Source organism: Loxodonta africana, chromosome X (assembly GCF_030014295.1).
Source record: "Loxodonta africana isolate mLoxAfr1 chromosome X, mLoxAfr1.hap2, whole genome shotgun sequence".
Lineage (NCBI taxonomy): Eukaryota > Metazoa > Chordata > Mammalia > Proboscidea > Elephantidae > Loxodonta > Loxodonta africana.
The window spans coordinates 55,270,042-55,289,233 of NC_087369.1; the positions used below are offsets into that span (position 1 = coordinate 55,270,042).

The following is a 19,192-nucleotide window of genomic DNA, read 5'->3' on the forward strand; positions in this document are numbered from 1 at the left end:
TAGCTCACGGATTCAAACAACCAGTCTTTAGGTTAGCAGCCATAGCTCTTAACTCCTGCACCACGAGGGCTCCAGTAGGGTAGTCTAAAAAGTCTTGTAGCTCTTTTGTTGATGACTGTGTACTAAACTTCTCACACAGGAATATGTTGCGTTCTGATCATAAGCCTGAGAAAAACCAAGTCATCATCCCACATGACTGTAGAAAGGAAACACACGCAGCCTAAGATTTTCCCGCTTGTTCTATCACCCGGTGCCTTTGCTCAGTTTTGCTAACTTGGGAGTACACTCTTAGACCAAGAGGCTGGAAGAATAAATCATGAAGCAAGACATTTTTTTTACATAATTTTTATTGTGCTTTAAGTGAAAGTTTACAAATCAAGTCAGTCTGTCACATATAAGCTTATATACACCTTACTCCATACTCCCACTTACTCTCCCCCTAATGAGACAGCCCGCTCCCTCCTTCCAGTCTCTCCTTTCGTGACGATTTTGCCAGTTTCTAACCCTCTCTACCCTCCTATCTCCCCTCCAGACAGGAGATGCCAACACAGTCTCAAGTGTCCACCTGATACAAGTAGCTCACTCTTCGTGAGCATCTCTCTCCAACCCATTGTCCAGTCCCTTCCATGTCTGATGAGTTGTCTTCGGGAATGGTTCCTGTCCTAGGCCAACAGAAGGTTTGGGGACCATGACCGCCAGGATTCCTCTAGTCTCAGACCATTAAGTCTGGTCCTTTTATGAGAATTTGGGGTCTGCATCCCACTGATCTCCTGTTCCCTCAGGGGTTCTCTGTTGTGCTCCCTGTCAGAGTAGTCAACGGTTGTGGCCAGGCACCATCTAGTTCTTCTGGTCTCAGGATGATGTAAGTCTCTGGTTCATCTGGCCCTTTCTGTCTCTTGGGCTCATAGTGATCGTGTGACCTTGGTGTTCTTCATTCTCCTTTGATCCAGGTGGGTTGAGACTAATTGATGCATCTTAGATGGCCGCTTGTCAGCATTTAAGACCCCAGACGCCACATTTCAAAGTGGGATGGAGAATGTTTTCATAATAGAATTATTTTCCCAATTGACTTAGAAGTCCCCTTAAGCCACGGTCCCCAAACCCCCGCCCTTGCTCCGCTGACCTTTGACGCATTCCGTTTATCCCGGAAACTTTGCTTTTGGTCCAGCCAGTTGAGCTGACCTTCCGTGTATTGAGTATTGTCCTTCCCTTCACCTAAAGTAGTTCTTATCTACTAACTAATCAGTAAATAACCCTCTCCCACCCTCCCTCCCTCCCCCCCTCGTAACCACAAAAGTATGTGTTCTTCTCAGTTTACACTATTTCTCAAGATCTTATAATAGTGGTCTTATACAATATTTGTCCTTTTGCCTCTGACTAATTTCACTCAGCATAATGCCTTCCAGGTTCCTCCATGTTATGAAATGTTTCACAGATTCCTCACTGTTCCTTATCGATGCGTAGTATTCCATTGTGTGAATATACCATAATTTATTTAACCATTCATCCTTTATGGACACCTTGGTTGCTTCCAGCTTTTTGCTATTGTAAACAGAGCTGCAATAAACATGGGTGTGCATATATCTGTTTGTGTGAAGGCTCTTATATCTTTAGGGTATATTCCGAGGAGTGGGATTTCTGGGTTGTATGGTAGTTCTATTTCTAACTTTTTAAGAAAACGCCAGATAGATTTCCAAAGTGGTTGTACCATTTTACATTCCCACCAGCAGTGTATAAGAGTTCCAATCTCTCCGCAGCCTCTCCAACATTTATTATTTTGTGTTTTTTGGATTCATGCCAGCCTTGTTGGAGTGAGATGGAATCTCATCGTCGTTTTAATTTGCATTTCTCTAATGGCTAATGATCGAGAGCAGTTTCTCATGTATCTGTTAGCTGCTTGAATATCTTCTTTAGTGAAATGTGTGTTCATATCCTTTGCCCACTTTTTGATTGGGTTGTTTGTCTTTGTGTGGTTGAGTTTTAACAGAATCATGTAGATTTTAGAGATCAGGCGCTGGTCGGAGATGTCATAGCTGAAAATTCTTTCCCAATCTGTAGGTGGTCTTTTTGCTCTTTTGGTGAAGTCTTTAGATGAGCATAGGTGTTTGATTTTTAGGAGCTCCCAGTTATCTGGTTTCTCTTCGTCATTTTTGGTAATCTTTTGTATTCTGTTTATGCCTTGTATTAGGGCTCCTAACGTTGTCCCTATTTTTTCTTCCATGATCTTTATCGTTTTAGTCTTTATGTTTAGGTCTTTGATCCACTTGGAGTTACTTTTTGTGCATGGCGTGAGGTATGGGTCCTGTTTCATTTTTTTTTGCAGATGGATATCCAGTTATGCCAGCACCATTTGTTAAAAAGACTATCTTTTCCCCAATTAACTGACACTGGGCCTTTGTCAAATATCAGCTGCTCATATGTGGATGGATTTATATTAAAAAAATTTTTTTTTCTCTCCATTGGTCTATGTGTCTGTTGTTGTACCAGTACCAGGTTGTTTTGATTACTGTGGCTGTATAATATGTTCTAAAATCAGGTAGAGTGAGGCCTCCCACTTTCTTCTTCTTTTTCAGTAATGCTTTACTTCTTTCCCTTCCATATGAAGTTGGTGATTTGTGTCTCCATCACATTAAAAAATGTTATTGGAATTTGGGTCGGAAGTGTACTGTATGTATAGATGGCTTTTGGTAGAATAGACATTTTTACTATGTTAAGTCTTCCTATCCACTTAAGTAGGTCCTTTTTAGTTTCTTGCAGTAGTACTTTGTAGTTTTCTTTGTATAGGTCTTTTATATCTTTGGTAAGATTTATTCCTAAGTATTTTATCTTCTTGGGGGCTACTGTGAATGGTATTGATTTGGTGATTTCCTCTTCGATGTTCTTTTTGTTAATGTAGAGGAATCCAAGTGATTTTTGTATGTTTATCTTGTAACCTGAGACTCTGCCAAACTCTTCTATTAGTTTCAGTAGTTTTCTGGAGGATTCCTTAGGGTTTTCTGTGTATAAGATCATGTCATCTGCAAATACAGATAATTTTACTTCCTCCTTGCCAATCCGGATGCCCTTTATTTCTTTGTCTAGCCTAATAGCTCTGGCTAGGACCTCTAGCACAATGCTGAATAAGAGCAGTGATAAAGGGCATCCTTGTCTGGTTCCCGTTCTCAAGGGAAATGCTTTCAGGATCTCTCCATTTAGGGTAATGTTGGCTGTTGGCTTTGTATAAAGATGCCCTTTATTATGTTGAGGAATTTTTCTTCAATTCCTATTTTGCTGAGAGTTTTTATCATGAATGGGTATTGGACTTTGTCAAATGCCTTTTCTGCATCAATTGATAAGATCATGTGGTTTTTGTCTTTTGTTTTATTTATGTGGTGGATTACATTAATGGTTTTTCTAATATTAAACCAGCCTTGCATACCTGGTATAAATCCCACTTGGTCGTGGTAGATTATTTTTTTGATATGTTGTTGAATTCTATTGGCTAGAATTTTGTTGAGGATTTTTGCATCTATGTTCATGAGGGATATAGGTCTATAATTTTCTTTTTTTGTAATTTCTTTACCTGGTTTTGGTATCAGGGATATGGTGGCTTCATAGAATGAGTTAGGTAGTATTCCATCCTTTTCTATGTTCTGAAATACCTTTAGTAGTAGTGGTGTTAACTCTTCTCTGAAAGTTTGGTAAAACTCTGCAGTGAAGCCATCCGGGCCAGGGCTTTTTTTTGTGGGGAGTTTTTTGATTACCTTTTCAATCTCTTCTTTTGTTATGGGTCTATTTAGTTGTTCTACTTCTGATTGTGTTAGTTTAGGTAGGTAGTGTTTTTCCAGGAATTCATCCATTTCTTCTAGGTTTGCAAATTTGTTAAAGTACAATTCTTCGTAATAATCTGATATGATTCTTTTAATTTCAGTTGGGTCTGTTGTGATGTGGCCCATCTCGTTTCTTATTCGGGTTATTTGTTTCCTTTCCTGTATTTCTTTAGTCAGTCTGGCCAGTGGTTTATCAATTTTGTTAGTTTTTTCAAAGAACCAGCTTTTGGCTTTGTTAATTCTTTCAATTGTTTTTCTGTTCTCTAATTCATTTAGTTCAGCTCTAATTTTTATTATTTGTTTTCTCTTGGTGCCTGATGGATTCTTTTGTTGCTCACTTTCTATTTGTTCAAGTTGTCGGGACAGTTCTCTGATTTTGGCTCTTTCTTCTTTATGTATGTGTGCATTTATCGATATAAATTGACCTCTGAGCACTGCTTTTGCTGTGTCCCAGAGGTTTTGATAGGAAGTGTTTTCATTCTCATTGCATTCTATGAATTTCTTTATTCCCTCCTTAATGTCTTCCATAACCCAGTCTTTTTTGAGCAGGGTATTGTTCAGTTTCCAAGTATTTGATTTCTTTTCCCTAATTTTTCTGCTATTGATTTCTACTTTTATGGCCTTATGGTCTGAGAAGATGCTTTGTAATATTTCGATGTTTTGGATTCTGCAAAGGTTTGTTTTATGACCTAATATGTGGTCTATTCTAGAGAATGTTCCATGTGCACTAGAAAAAAAAGTATACTTTGCAGCTGTTGGGTGGAATGTTCTGTATAAGTCTTTGAGGTCAAGTTTGTTGATTGTAGCAATTAGGTCTTCCGTGTCTCTATTTAGCTTCTTACTGGAAGTCCTGTCCTTCTCTGAAAGTGGTGTGTTGAAGTCTCCTACTATAATTGTGGAGGTGTCTATCTCACTTTTCAGTTCTGTTAAAGTTTGTTTTATGTATCTTGCAGCCCTGTCATTGGGTGCATAAATATTTACTATGGTTATATCTTCCTGGTCTATTCCCTTTAATCATTATGTAGTGTCCTTCTTTATCCTTTGTGGTGGATTTAACTTTAAAGTCTATTTTGTCAGAAATTAATATTGCTACCCCTGCTCTTTTTTGGTTGTTGTTTGCTTGGTATATTTTTTTCCCATCTTTTCAGTTTTAGTTTGTTTGTGTCTCTAAGTCTAAGGTGTGTCTCTTGTAGGCAGCATATAGACGGATCGTGTTTCTTTATCCAGTCTGAGACTCTCTGTCTCTTTATTGGTGCATTTAGTCCATTTACATTCAGCGTAATTATAGATAAGTATGTGTTTAGTGCTGTCATTTTGATGCCTTTTTGTGTGTGTTGTTGACAATTTCATTTTCCACTTGCTTTTTTGTGCTGAGATGTTTTTCATTGTAAATTGTGTGTTCCTCATTTTCATAGTTTGAATTAAAGTTTGCTGAGTCGTTATGTTTTTCGAAGCAAGACATTTTTAGGACTCTGAAACCCAAAGAAGAGAACTAACATGGCTTCAAATTCCAGATCAAAATTCTTGAGTAACACTGTAATGCCAAACTTCAAATCTTGTGATTTAGTTGTAGATTAGTGGAAAAGAGCAGCAATCACATTGCTCTAGGGTAATGTTAAGAAAAGTTATCCAAAACTTGGAAATAAGCAAGATGATTACATGACCTTTTAACTCGATTCTAAAGCACTGTCAAACAAACCTGACTAAAGTTCATCTGACTCTATAAGGGAATGTAACTTGTTTGACACACAATTTACTATTGACCAGAACCAAGATATTTTATAAAGTTAACTTATAGAAAACTGATAAAGTGTAATGATTTTCTTTTCCTCCCAGTAGAAAATGTGACCACAAAGGTGCCTTTTAGGACATTACCAAGGAGCTCTTGAGGTGCAATTGTTAAGTGTTCGGCTGCTAACCCAAAGGTTGGTTCTTTGAATCCACCCCGAGACTCCACGAGGGGAAAAGACCTGTGATCTGCTCCCATAAAGATTACAGCCCAGAAAACCCTGTGGGGTAGTACTATTCTGTCATAGGGTCAGTATGAGTCAGAATCAACTCAATGGCACACAACAGGACATTACCAGTTTTGTATCCCTGGTAGCAATCTTATTTCACCATTCCTTTTTCTTCACTGACTATATAAAGCCCCAGTTCTCGTATCCTCTTGAACCAGCTTTGTTGACCTTTGTATACCTGATTAATGAATTAAATCAAAATTTGACTCTGACTCACTGTCAATTTGTATGAAATTTATGTATGTAATATTTTGAAAATTATTCTTTGGTAGTACCCCTTTCCAAGCAAAGGTTTCTTATCAACTAGGAGTCACTAGGGTCAGTAACTATGAAATAAAATGTTATTGTTAAAACAAAAAGCTAGACAAGAAATATAGGCACTGAGTTTATTTCTGGTAGCAAGGAAGAACAGTGTGATAGTTTTGATAAGAACTTACACCATCTCAACAGGAAGTGTAAGCATCAGTTTTAGAAACAATTTCAGAAAAGAAAGATTTGCCGTCATACTAATTTAGAATTGAAATACGAGGCCTACATGTAAATTTCAAGATCCTAACTTATCTTTCTCACTACAGATTTTAAGAGTTTTGATTAGTAAGACCAAGTTTTTGCCTCCAGTTGTCTGAATGCCTGGTTGTGTAGTTGTCTCTGCCGATTAGCAGGTCAGTACAATTAACATTAGAAATTTTGCTCTTTATACATCTGACTCCAGTATCTAATTTTTGATTGACTTTTATTAGCCTGCCTACTATTTCTCTGGTCCCATTTGAGGTTTTTGTAAGTTGTGGCAGATCTGCTGTACTGCCAGGAGAATATGGTCTTTTTAGTCCTTTGTTCATATGTGCTGTCATGTATACAGTCTGAAGCCAATTAATATATGAGAAAACATGTAATATGTGTGAATTTAGATTCTGAAATTCAAGAAATAATATCCCCATATGCCTTCTCACAGGTAGTTTTATAGTATAGCTAATGAAGTGTAAACTTTAGGGCCATTCACTTGCAGGGTCCTGTACAAACTCCAGGGGAGGCCCTCACAATTTTGTGTTCATATGGTATAAACTCCAACTGGGGATTTCTCCTTGCCTTAGAGTGAATTATTTCTTATTAGATGCCATTCTTAGAGCCATGAGAATTAATGAATGCGTGAAAGAAGTGGTAAGGAGATATTTCCTCCCTGATTCACTTTCTGAGTGTGATGTGGAGCTGGGTCTTTGGGGTGGGAGGTGAGGAGGTGGGAATTATACAAAACCTAGCAGAGCAGCTCTAAAGGAAGATTTTGTCCAGGGTAAGCCCTGACTTTTGTTCACTTTTATCAGAAACTGGAGCAGGGGTGGAAGGATATGGAGAATAGGAAAGAGACCCTACTTTTATAAGTCCCAAGGACTGTCAGATATTGACATTTTTCTTTTGATTTATGAAATTTTATTAAATATCCTCTTACTAAAACTTTGCCTTGTGGCATCAGTTATCTTGCCTGAATCTTTTTTTTTTTTCACTATTTTGGAGTAACTTTTAAACTACAGGTATTGCCCAACTTGCAACATATTCGAGTTATGACAAACCACATTTAAAACCATGAGTTTATTGTTTTGTTTTTGACATCATTAGTAATATGTATTACATACAATGTTGCAGTTCATAATTTGCTAATATTACCATCCTCAGATGTTGACTCGAAGATGTTCAATTTTTGATTTACTGTTCAAAACACTGCCATATAGCAGGCTATGGCCCGGTCTAAAATGAAGTCGGTGTCGGATGTCATAAGGGATAGAAAGTTGGGCAATGTGCACCTCTAATGACACACAATTGGACTGCTCACCTGCCTGATAGCCGTTATGACGCGTACTTCATTGTTATGACACTGATGCCAACTTCATTGTAAACCAGGCCTATGATGTGATCTCATTCAGCATTTCCTGCCATGAAAAGCATCAGCTGTTAACTTGAAGCCGAGTTGCTCAAGTTTCTCTAACTGTAACACCTGCATTGTTTATACCTCCAAAAATACGTCTAGCAAAAGAAGTCATGCCACTGAAAGTTGTAATCCAAAAAGAAGGTGAGGTGCCTGGCTATCACCAATGACCCCCCTGACAGGAACACAACAGAGAGTCCCGGATAGAGCGGGAGAAAACTGTGGAGCAGAACTCAAATTCATGTAAAAAGACCAGATTTAATGGCCTGACAGAGACTGGAGGAACCCCCGAAACTATGGCCCCCGGATGCTCTGTTAACCCAGAGCTGAAAACATTCTGGAAGCCCACTCTTTAGACAAAGATTAGTCAAGGCTATAAAATAAAACATAGTATACTTGAGGAGTGTGCGTCTTAGTTCAATCAAATACACATGAGATCAAATGGGCGGCTCCTGTCAAGAGGCAGGATGAGAAGACAGAAAGGGACAGGAACTGGTTGAATGGACACAGGGAACCAGAGGTAGAAAGGGAGAGTGTGCTGTCACATTGCAAGGATTGTAACAAATGTCACAAAACAATATGTGTATAAATTTTTGTATGAGAAATTCACTTGAGCTGTAAAATTTCACCTAAAACACGATTAAAAAAATCCTGTTAAGAAATGTTTATAATGTTACACACACACACACACACACACAAAAAGAAGGTGAGGAAGGTTCTAGACGTGAATATAAAGATGAAGATCATTAAGGCTTCTGATAATGGAAAGAAAGTCAACAAAACAGCATCTGAGGAAGGACTTCTCATTTGACCATTTTGACAATCATTAGGGATAAGAATAAGAATAAGACTTTGGAGGCAATTGGCATAAAATCAACAATTTTAACAAAGAAGAGGTAAGGGCCAATCCATGAAATGGAGAAGCTTTTGATGATTTGGATACAAGACCAAATATAAAAGAGGATTCCTCTGAGTTTACTGATGATTCAAGTAAAAACACACGGCCTTTTTGAAAACTTGAAGGAATAGCAGGGAGAAGACTACCTCAATTACTTTAATGCCAGCAAGGACTGATTTTATTGCTTCAAACACAGATTTGGCTTACATAACGTGTGTATGACTGGAGAAATAGGAAGTGCCGATGTTGGAGCTGCTGAAAAATTCAAAGATGGGCTGGACAAGATGATACAAGATGAAGAATATCTACCAGAGCAAATTTTCAACGTGGACAAAATATGCTTGTTTTGGAAAAGGATGCCAGAATGGACCTATATTCACAGAAGTCAATGCCTGGTTTCAAGACATTTAAAGACTGACTCACACTATAACTTGGAGGAAATGCTGCTGGATTTAAAACTTTTTCTTTTTTTTTTTTTATTCTGAAAACTCCTGAGCATTAGAAAACATTGACAAAAATAAGCTGCCAGTCTACTACAGAAGTAACTGCAAGGCCTGGATGACGATTGTGTTATTCGAAGACTGGTTTTTAAATTATTTCATCCCAGAAGTGTGTGCCTACTGCCTTGAAAAGAGCATTCCTTTCATGATTCTGCTGCTATTCAATAAGGCCCCAGACATCCTCCTCACGTAGATGATCTAAATAAAGATGTAAAACTTTTGTATCTACCTCCCGATATGACAGCTGTGATTCAGCCTATAGATCAAGGTGCGATTACCACCTTCAAGGCATATTACCTACGGACTACATTTGCTCAGGCAATAGCTGCATCAGATGGAGGTATGGCAACATTACACAATTTCTAGAAAAATTATAATATTCTTCAGTGTATCTGAAACATTACACCTTCCTGAGAGGAAGTTATGGAAAAATGCATGCAGAGGATATGGAAAAAATTGCTGAGTTATGTGAACATGCTCAAAGCATTTGATCAGGATACTATTATTATGGGAGATATCGATGGAAAAATCATCCCTATGGCAAGAATGCTCAGTTTAGAACTTGATACCGCCAATGCAGAACAGCTCATAGATCACAAAGAAGGGGAATTGACAGATCAGGACTTAATGGATTTTGAAGAGGAAAGAAATGCTAAAGAAGAAAGAAATAAGGAGAAAGAGGAAGGAGAGAAGTCGTCAAAAAAATTTACAGTGAAAGGATTAGCTGGAATTTTTTAAAAACTAAATTAGAGGCTTCCATTGCTTGAAAACATGGACCCAAACACTGATCGCTTTGCTAAAGTCGATAGGCAGATTCAGGAAGCAGCGAGATATTACCACAAAATATATGAAGAAAAAAAGAAAAGGACCATTCAGACAACTCTCACTAATTTTCTGACTAGTAACGCCATCCCCATTCCCAAGGATAATCCAGATGATCCAGAACCTTTCACAAGTGGAGTTATTACAACTGACAAAATGCCAACATCTTCCAACTCTTCTTCATCGTCAGAGAAAATTTTTATGACTTGTGTATTTTTGATGTATCTATGCATTAAAATACACCTGTAAGTTTATATGTAATGTTTCCAACCCCAAAAGAAGAATAAAGATCAAATTTATAAAGATACTGATAATAAAGAAAACTAAAAAAAAAAAAAAAAAAACGAGTTATTCAACCTACGCCAGAACTGACTTAATATGGAGTCGTGGGAACAGAACCGTTTTAAGGCGAGGACTACCTGTACATAGATGTTGACAAGTGGCGATTATATGAATTGGGATCTTCTACGAGTTGTAATCGACTCGATGGCAATGGGGTTTTTTTTTGACATATCAGATTGAAAATTATTTTTTATATACATCGGATGAGAAAACTAGAAAATAAATGATCTCTCGATTCAGATTGAGTGAAATGGGAAGTAGTGCTTTTATTAATAAAATCCTAGGGGGGAAATATTTTATTAACTAACACACTCTGATTAGCTCTGTGGTTTTAGTTTTATCAGTTTGTCCCGTTCCTAAAAAGTATTGAAATGAATGTTTGGGAAATTGAAATTCTACTAGAAAAAGACTTTAGTCCAGAAATTATCTTTTTTTGGATAATTTCCATTGGAATTGTTTTGATGTAAAAAGATACTAGGATTATTTTTATTTTATCTTAATAAACCATTCACTTCTGAGAAGCCTGTCTTGATTCTTCCACCTTCCCCACTCGCATTTGAGGTAGAAGTCTGTTTCCCGTTATTCATCCTCTATACTAACTTCCGACGCTGGTTTATCTTTACCATAACACTGTGTTGTAATCACTGATTTTCTGGTCTGTTTTTTCCAATAAACTGAGAATTTAACCCATTTTCATCTCAGCACCTAGTAAGTGCCTGGCATAGATGTGTAATTATGAGTTTTTTTATAAGAATAAGTGATAGTGTTGTGAGACAGCCTAGTATATCACAGCTATGTGGAAAGTCGACTTGTACATGAAAGGATGTCGTTGTTGTTATTAGATGCCGTCACGCAACGAGTTGGTTCCGACTCATAGTGACCCTATGTACAACACAACGAAACACTGCCCGGTCCTGCACTATCCTCACAATCATTGTTATGCTTGAGCCCATTGTTGGAACCACTGTGTCAAGCCATCTCATTGAAGGACTTTCTCTTTTTTGCTGACCCTGTCCTTTACCAACCATGATGTCCTTCTCCAGGGACTGATCTCTCCTGATAACACATCCAAAGCATGTAAGACACAGTCTCGCCATCCTTGCTTCTAAGGAACATTCTGGCTGTACTTCTTCCAAAACAGATTTGTTCGTTCTTTGGCAGTCCGTGGTATATTCAGTATTCTCCGCCAACACATCTGAAAGATGTTAATTCTTCTTTGGTCTCCCTTATTCATTGTTCAGCTTTCCCATGCATATGAGGCAATTGAAAACTCCATGGCTTAGGTCAGGCGCACCTTAGTCTTCAATGTGACATCTTTGCTTTTTAACACTTTAAGGAGGTCTCTTGCAGCAGATTTGCCCAATGCAATGCGTCTTTTTATTTCTTGACTGCTGCTTTCATGGGCGTTGTTTGTGGATCCAAGTAAAATAAAATCCTTGATAATTTCAATATTTTCTCCGTTTATCATGATGTTGCTTATTGTTGTGAGGATTTTTGTTTTCTTTGTGTTGAGATGTAATTCATACCTAAGGCTGTGGTCTTTGATCTTCATCAGTAAGTGCTTCAAATCCTCTTCACTTTCAGCAAGCAGGGTTGTATCATCTGCAAAATGCAGGTTGTTAATGAGTCTTCCTCCAATCCTGATGCCCCATTCTTCTTCATATAGTCCAGCTTCTCAGATTTTTTTGTTCAGCATACAGGAAGAATAAACATGGTGAAAGGATATAACCCTGATGCACACCTTTCCTGACTTTAAACCATGCAATATCCCCTTGTTTTGTTTGAATGACTGCCTCTTAATCTATGTTCAGGTTCCTCATGAGCACAATTAAGTGTTCTGGAATTCCCATTCTTCCCAATGTTATCCATAATTTGTTATGATCCACACAGTCGAATGCCTTTGCATAGTCAATAAAACACAGTTAAACATCTTTCTGGTATTCTCTGCTTTTAGCCAGGATCCACCTGACATCAGCAATGATGTTCCTTGTTCCATGTCCTCTTCTGAATCTGGCTTGAATTTCTGGCAGTTCTGTGTTGATATGCTGCTGCAGCCACTTTTGAATGATCTTCAGCAAAATTTTACTCTTGTGTGGTATTTTTTGACAATTTCCATATTCAGTTGGATCATGAGAGGATAGATTCACCAATTACTAATAGAAGGAAGAAGGGAAATACACACAAGATCCAATAAAGGTAAAACTCACATACTCCAAAAGCCAACTAGGAAGTCATGGGTGGGCAAATATTTTTTACTTGGCATAACTTAAGACTTTTAACAACAACAGTGAATAAGATAGCCTATGCTAAGTGCAGTCAGAAAAATATACAGTCTTTGGTGGTACAAATGGTTAAGTGCTCAGCTACTGACTGAAAGGTTGGCAGTTTGTATCCACCCAGAGGTGCCTTGGAATAAAAAAAAAAGGCCTGGCAATTTACTTCTGCAATATCACAGCCATTGAAAACACTATGGAACACAGTTTTACTCTGAAACACATGGGATAACCATGAGTTGAAAGCTCAAGAAGACATATTGGGTCAAAAATCTATTAAAAGAAAAAAAAAGTTATCTGCCTATACAATTGTTTTAACCTGTCAATCCTCTTCTTCAGTACATAGGTAGTAATATTGACAAAATTTACTTCCACTGTGGTAGTTAGCCTCTGAGATGGCACTCAAAGAGTAAGTCTTCTAGTATTCATTCCCTTGTTTAGTCCCCTTCCATGGTGAACCAGTCCAGCTCTATGTGAACAGTAGAATACAATGGAAGTGATGTTGCATTACTTCTGAGGCTATGCCTTAAGAGGTTTTGCAGCTTCCACCCCAGTCTCTTGGAACACGCACTCTTGGAGCCCTGAGCCACCCTATATGAAGTCTGACTACCCTAAAGCCACCATGTTCTGGAGAGACCACATGGAGACACCTTTAGATTTTATTTAGAGAGATTCTTGGCCAGGCGTTAGCAGCTGGAGTCATCCCAGCTCAGGCTTTACACGTATGATGGAATAAAGTTGAGTAGTCCCCACCAAGCCCTGACTAAATTGCAGATCCATGAGCAAAATAAATAATTGTTGTTGTTTTAAGCCATTATGCTTTGGAGTTAGCTATGCAGCAAGAGATTTCTGAAACACTCATCCTCTTCCATTTCCTTTACTTGATATGAAGTGTGTCCTTGGGTGAGTGAAGAGTGAACAATGAATGTGTCAGGTCAATGCAAGCATAGGGACTTTTCCAGCTGTTATTGCTAAGGCAATTCACTTATTTATGCCATGGAGATATACCACTTCAGGACTGTCTTCTGAGAGGTAACTCTGTCACTTTTATGGTCAAGATACAGGGGACCTAGAACGATGTCTGGAGCCTAGGGCCAGGTGCAAACTCACAACCAAACATTTTAATGTAGACAAATAAATATTAAATTGAACATGAAGGGCAAGCAGCCTTCTATAGAGTAGAAAAGGAGTCAAAAATAATATAAACAGCTGTTGGGGCACAGGCAGAAGGAGCAACCACTTTCTGCCTGGTTCTGCCCAGACTCTGCAGAGTTAGAGCTGCCAACTTGTGTCATTTTCAGGTCCTGCTCTCCACCCGCGTTTGTATTCCCAAGGCTGCAATAATTAGTCCAGGGTGTACACCTGATCGATGGGTAGCCAATCTATTATCGACTGGCCAACAATTTATCCAGTTATCTACCTTGAGAATCTGAACTAAGACATAAAGAGACTGTAGCATGCACTTGGACACAAAGCCCATGAAGGAATCAGAGTGCGATGGCTGTTCTCAACCATGTATACGTTGATGAGTAAGTAGAGAGCTGGTTTGCTGAAAGAAGTAGTAGTAAGAATTCATGGGGGGGGGAGTAAAAGAGAGGGAGAAAAGGAAGAGAGAGAGAAAGAAAGTGAGAGAAAGCTAACAGTAGCTCTGTTCATTGACTTTCCAGTCCCCATGTTTGTAAATTTCATTTCATTTAGGTCAGGGGTGGTGGTAGGATGGAAATTAACAGAAAGGAGAAATTTTATTAACTTTTCTTTAAGGGTCCCTTAAAAGATCACTGTTGGTAGGTTTTGTTTTAGTTTTGAGTTTCTCATTAATGAATGCTTCAAAACAATGAGAGTTTTAGGGATTGTTTCTCTAAAATTAGTTTGATTGTGTTGTTTGTTCATTAAGAGGAACAGCATCACTGTGAGAAAGAGCTCGCATAGGCATCAGAAGGTTTAAGCAGACACTTCTTTATTTCAGATGAATCAGAGAGAAACAAATTTAGGGCAGGAGGGAGCACTGGAAAATCACAGGCTCTGGGTTTTTCTATTCTGGGTTCAACCACTGTCATAGATTACTTCCTTCCCCTCTCTGGACCTCTGTTCCCTTCACTGCACTACTCGATGGTCACAGCTTTAACATTCCATGAATATAAAATACCTAATGAGGGTCAACTGGACCAATAAGCAACATCACGGTAAATGGAGAAAAGATTGAAGATGTCAAGGGTTTCATTTTACTTGGATCCACAATCAACATCCATGGAAGCTGCAGTCAAGAAATCAAACAACATGTTGCATTGGGCAAATCTGCTGCAAAGGACCTCTTTAAAGGGTTAAAAAGCAAAGATGGCACCTTGAAGACTAAGGTGCACCTGACTCAACCCATGGTGTTTTCAATCACCTCATATGCACGTGAAAACTGGACAATGAATAAGGAAGGCTGGAGAAGAACTAACACTTTTGAATTATGATACTGGTAAAGAATATTGAATAAAATATTGAATATACTATGTAATATTTTTGGTATTTGAATATACCAAAAGAATGAACAAATCTGTCTTGGAAGAAGTACAGCCAGAATGCTCCTTAGAAGCATGGATGGCGAGACTGTGTCTCACATACTTTGGACGTGTTGTCAGGAGGGATCAGTACCTGGAGAAGGACATTATGCTTGGTAGAGGGTCAGCAAAAAAGAGGAAGACCCTCAAGGAGATGGACTGACACAGTGGCTACAACAATGGGCTCAAGCATAATGATTATGAGGGTGGTGCAGGACTGGGCCATGTTTCATTCTGTTGTACATAGGGTAACTGTGAGTCAGAACTGATTCAAGGGCACCTAACAACAACAACAATGAAGGTCTTGTGAAAAAATATCCTCATCAAAAACATCTCATTCTGCAGAAGAAAAGTGTGCACTGGGCAAAGACCCTATTGCCTAAGATCTGGAACTTAAATTTGTAGCAATTTCTAAAACCTAAGCACATGAAGTTTTCTTCCTGATTGTGCAATAAAGGACGGGAAGTGAAAAGGAGAACATTCTTAATGCTTGAGTAAAGTCAGAGACTCATTTAGGATACACACTAGATGTGAATAAAAAGTCAGAGACTCATTTAGGATACACACTAAAAAAAAAAACACACACTAGATGTGAATAAATGTAGGAAAGTAAAAAGATAACCAAATTTGAATCTGAGCTGATCTGCATGTGATGTGCCACCAAGATGTCAGAACACTGTGTCTCAGAGAATTAAACTAACAACTTGCCTTTTCTATTACATAAGCATAAGTATTGTAGTAAAATTTGACCCAAATAGAACAAATGCTAATATTTGGTGTATTTTTTAAAGTATCTTCAGGTAAACCCTATACCATTTGAACAGATCTGATTGTTTATATGGCAATGCTTATGTCCTCAACTAGGCTATAAGCTCCATGAGAATGCCTGTACCATAACTCCATCATAACCATCCCCTGCCCCCAACACACACACACACACACACACACACACACAATTTCGGTCATTTTCTTTGGGAAGAGAAAGAGGAAAGGTTATAAATGCCTCCTTCACTAGCATGCATGTATTTCATTCAGGCATTCATTTGACATTTAACTGAGCATCTAGTATGGACTTGGGCCAGACCTAGGGAACTCAAAGGTGAATAAGACATATCCTTTGATTTCAAGAAATTCATAGTTCAATAGGGAGACAATGTACATATAATTATTTTACTAAGTACTTATTCAACTTTAGATGGGCACCTGGAAGTATTAAGAAAGCACAGAAGAGGGGGCTAAGAGAATGGAAACGTTGTTAGGGAAGTTTCCTGATGGGACGACCCTGAAGCCGCAGTCCTCGAGAAGGTCCAGAGGTAAGAAATGACTTGGACTGTGAGGGGAACTCTTTCTTAAGCGTGGGGTACTACTAGCCAATAGTGGAACACAAAGCCGTGTTTTTGCCTGGAGAGAACAGAGAAGGGGAGAAAAGGAGTGAGCAATAAGAATTTCATGGCCCTTCCCGTGTCAGCAGGAATTCCTGTTCTCTCACCTCTTGCTTCATAAAACTGAAGTCTAAGGGTCGACTAGGGATCCCACCCACGCCTGGAACTTGGAAACTGAGAACCAGGGCCAGAAAGAAGGGACCGCCGAGCCCGCCTTCTCCCTGGCTTAGAGGTCCCCTCGAAACGCCAAGCAGACAGTCTGGACTGGAGTCCGAGGGAAACGGGAAGAGAGAAAAGGAGAGTAGGAGGGAAAGGAAGAGGCGGGAGCGGCCTTGCTTGGGCAAGAGCAGCCGGCCAGCCGCTGGGGGCCCGCGGCGGAGCTGCGCGTGGATTGGCGTGTGCAAACGTCGGCCTCTCTTCTTAGGCGGGCGCAAGGCTGCTCGAGGGGCATTGGTTGGCTCACCAGCGCTAAGCGGCCATTGGCTGCGGTGGGTCGTCAGGGAGATTGAAGGGAAAAAGAGAAAGGGTGCTGGGCCCAGAGGGCGAACGGACTCTGCGGACAGCTGGGCGGTTCTGTGGGGCGGTGTCGGAAGAGCAGCGGGTCTGGGGCGCCCGGGTTTCGTCACACTCCAGGAGGTGTCTGAGCTAGTCAGCAGGCGAGGAGTTGCGGCCAGCAAGACCCGCGAGCCGGGACCATGGGCTGCTTCTTCTCCAAGAGACGGAAGGCTGAGAAGGAGTCGCGGCCCGAGGGCGAGGAGGAGGGGCCGAAACAGTACAGCTGGGATCAGCGCGAGAAGGTAATGAATGCCTCGTAGCCCCCGGCCTCGGCCCTCCGGAACCTTCCCGCCAGGGTCCCATACTGCCTGGGAGGGCCGAAGGGCCCGATGAACGTCTGCTGCATCTCTCTCTCTCTCTGGAACGCATGTAGCTAAAGTCGGGGTGCCTGAATTTTTAGGGGGAGGGGGGCGCCCCGGATGGTTGTGAAGTGCTGAAAGAGGCCTTACAGCGTTTTCCAGGTAGGTGGACCCCCGGAGGCTTTCCCTCGGCTCAGCACCTTGGCTTGCGCTGACCGCCCTTGCGAGGCTGGGCTCAGGGAAGAAAGGAGAGCAGAGAATGCCCCGAATCTCAAATCAGCTCATTTCACCGGCTGTGCCGAGCGGGGTTTTGTCCAGTCCTCGAGTTACACACGGGACTGATTCTCATCTCTTCCTCGGCTTACGTTCTATGGCTGTTTTTTCTTTTGTCTGCCCACCCCCCCGCCCCGTTAATTTTTCTGGTACTTCATGATATATTCCACTACTGATTTTTCTCAGTTACTAACTGGACTGTGTAATGTATGGCTTCGTTTTCCCTCCTCTTCCAGTTATCCGAAAAGAATGAAAATCGAATCAGCCTTGGGATGTGTGTTAAGACTGTAAGGTGAAAATAAAGAGCGTAAATCAGGCAATATTTTACTGTTGCTTTAAATGAATGAAAACGCCCTTTAGTTTGATATATATATAAATATATATATATGTATATATATAGCCAGAAACCTAAAGTTTGAAAACGTCCAGTAGTTGTTGCACAAAACACACTTAGTCATAAATTTCATACTTCCTTTTTCTTTTTTCTACGTAGTTCTTCATTTGAACTTAGTAACATACTTTGATAGACTTATCAATTATTTTTCTCTTCCAAACAAACTGAGAGATTTTTAAAATAATGAGTGTTATGAACAGGTGATTAATATCTTATGGGGCATTTGATAGAATACATCTTTACTCAAAAATATAATGAATTTCTTATTAACGTTTTTAGTACCATAGACATTTTTGTGTGATTTTCAATCCCCAGCAAAGTTTATTCATGTAAACTCGGCTCTCCAAGTGTCAGATTTCAGAAATTGTAAGCTTTTTTTTAGAATTTATTACCCTTCTTGAGTCGAATGGTATATTCATTCTCTCTTATTCATACTTGATAGCAGCATTTTACATTGTAGGAAAGGAATGTGCTGTCACATAAGATATTTGTTTTGAAACTATAGGCTAAAACTAGACTAAAATGCTTTTTTTTTGGTCTTAGTTGTTCTCTGACTCATTACTTCGTAATACATTGTCTCATAGTTAACCTATATTAACAGTGTTTTGTGTTAAAATGTTAAAATTTCAATTAAAATCTCTCATGTTAATCCTTTTTTTTAGATAAATGAGTGGGTTCTATGATTTTTTTCTTTTCCTTTCTGGCTAAGTAAACACACTGAAAAATAGAATAGTGGACAGCAACATCCAAGCTTTTTTCCCTAAAATGAATGTTTAGTAAACGTTTCAATTATAGGATAGGCATTGTTTTGGCACTTACAGGGAATTTTTTTAGGAACACCACTAAGTACTGTAGTTGCAGAGGTGTAAAAGGATGTTACTCGATATGTAAAATAAGCTCATGCTTCTGGATATGTGTACAATAAAAGTTAAAATCTTGATCAACTCAACTAAAATTTTTCTAACTAAATGAGCGTTATACTCTGAAAAAAATCCAGTTTTTTCCAACAATTTCTATGTGTATAAATTCAGTGACATTGATTACATTCTTCAAGTTGTGTATCCATTCTTGCTATCCCTTTCCAAATTACTCTGTCACCATTAACATAAACTCACTGTCCCTTAAGCAAAAACTCCCATGAAACCAATCCAATTTTAAAATAT

At 39.3% G+C, this 19,192-nt stretch overlaps 1 protein-coding gene across 2 annotated transcripts in view; it reads left to right on the top strand.

Moving 5' to 3' along the window:
- The first annotated feature begins 16,989 nt into the window (after window positions 1-16,989).
- Window positions 16,990-19,192, top strand: part of RP2 (RP2 activator of ARL3 GTPase) — a 64,870-nt gene continuing 62,667 nt past the window's right edge. Inside the window, exon 1 of one of the 2 annotated variants that reach the window (XM_003417968.4) lies at window positions 16,990-17,305. In XM_003417968.4, coding sequence (XP_003418016.1) covers window positions 17,204-17,305 — 102 coding nt within the window. In that variant the 5' untranslated portion in view covers window positions 16,990-17,203. The remainder of the gene's footprint in view (window positions 17,306-19,192) is intronic. The other variant, XM_064278191.1, reaches the window with a different exon arrangement.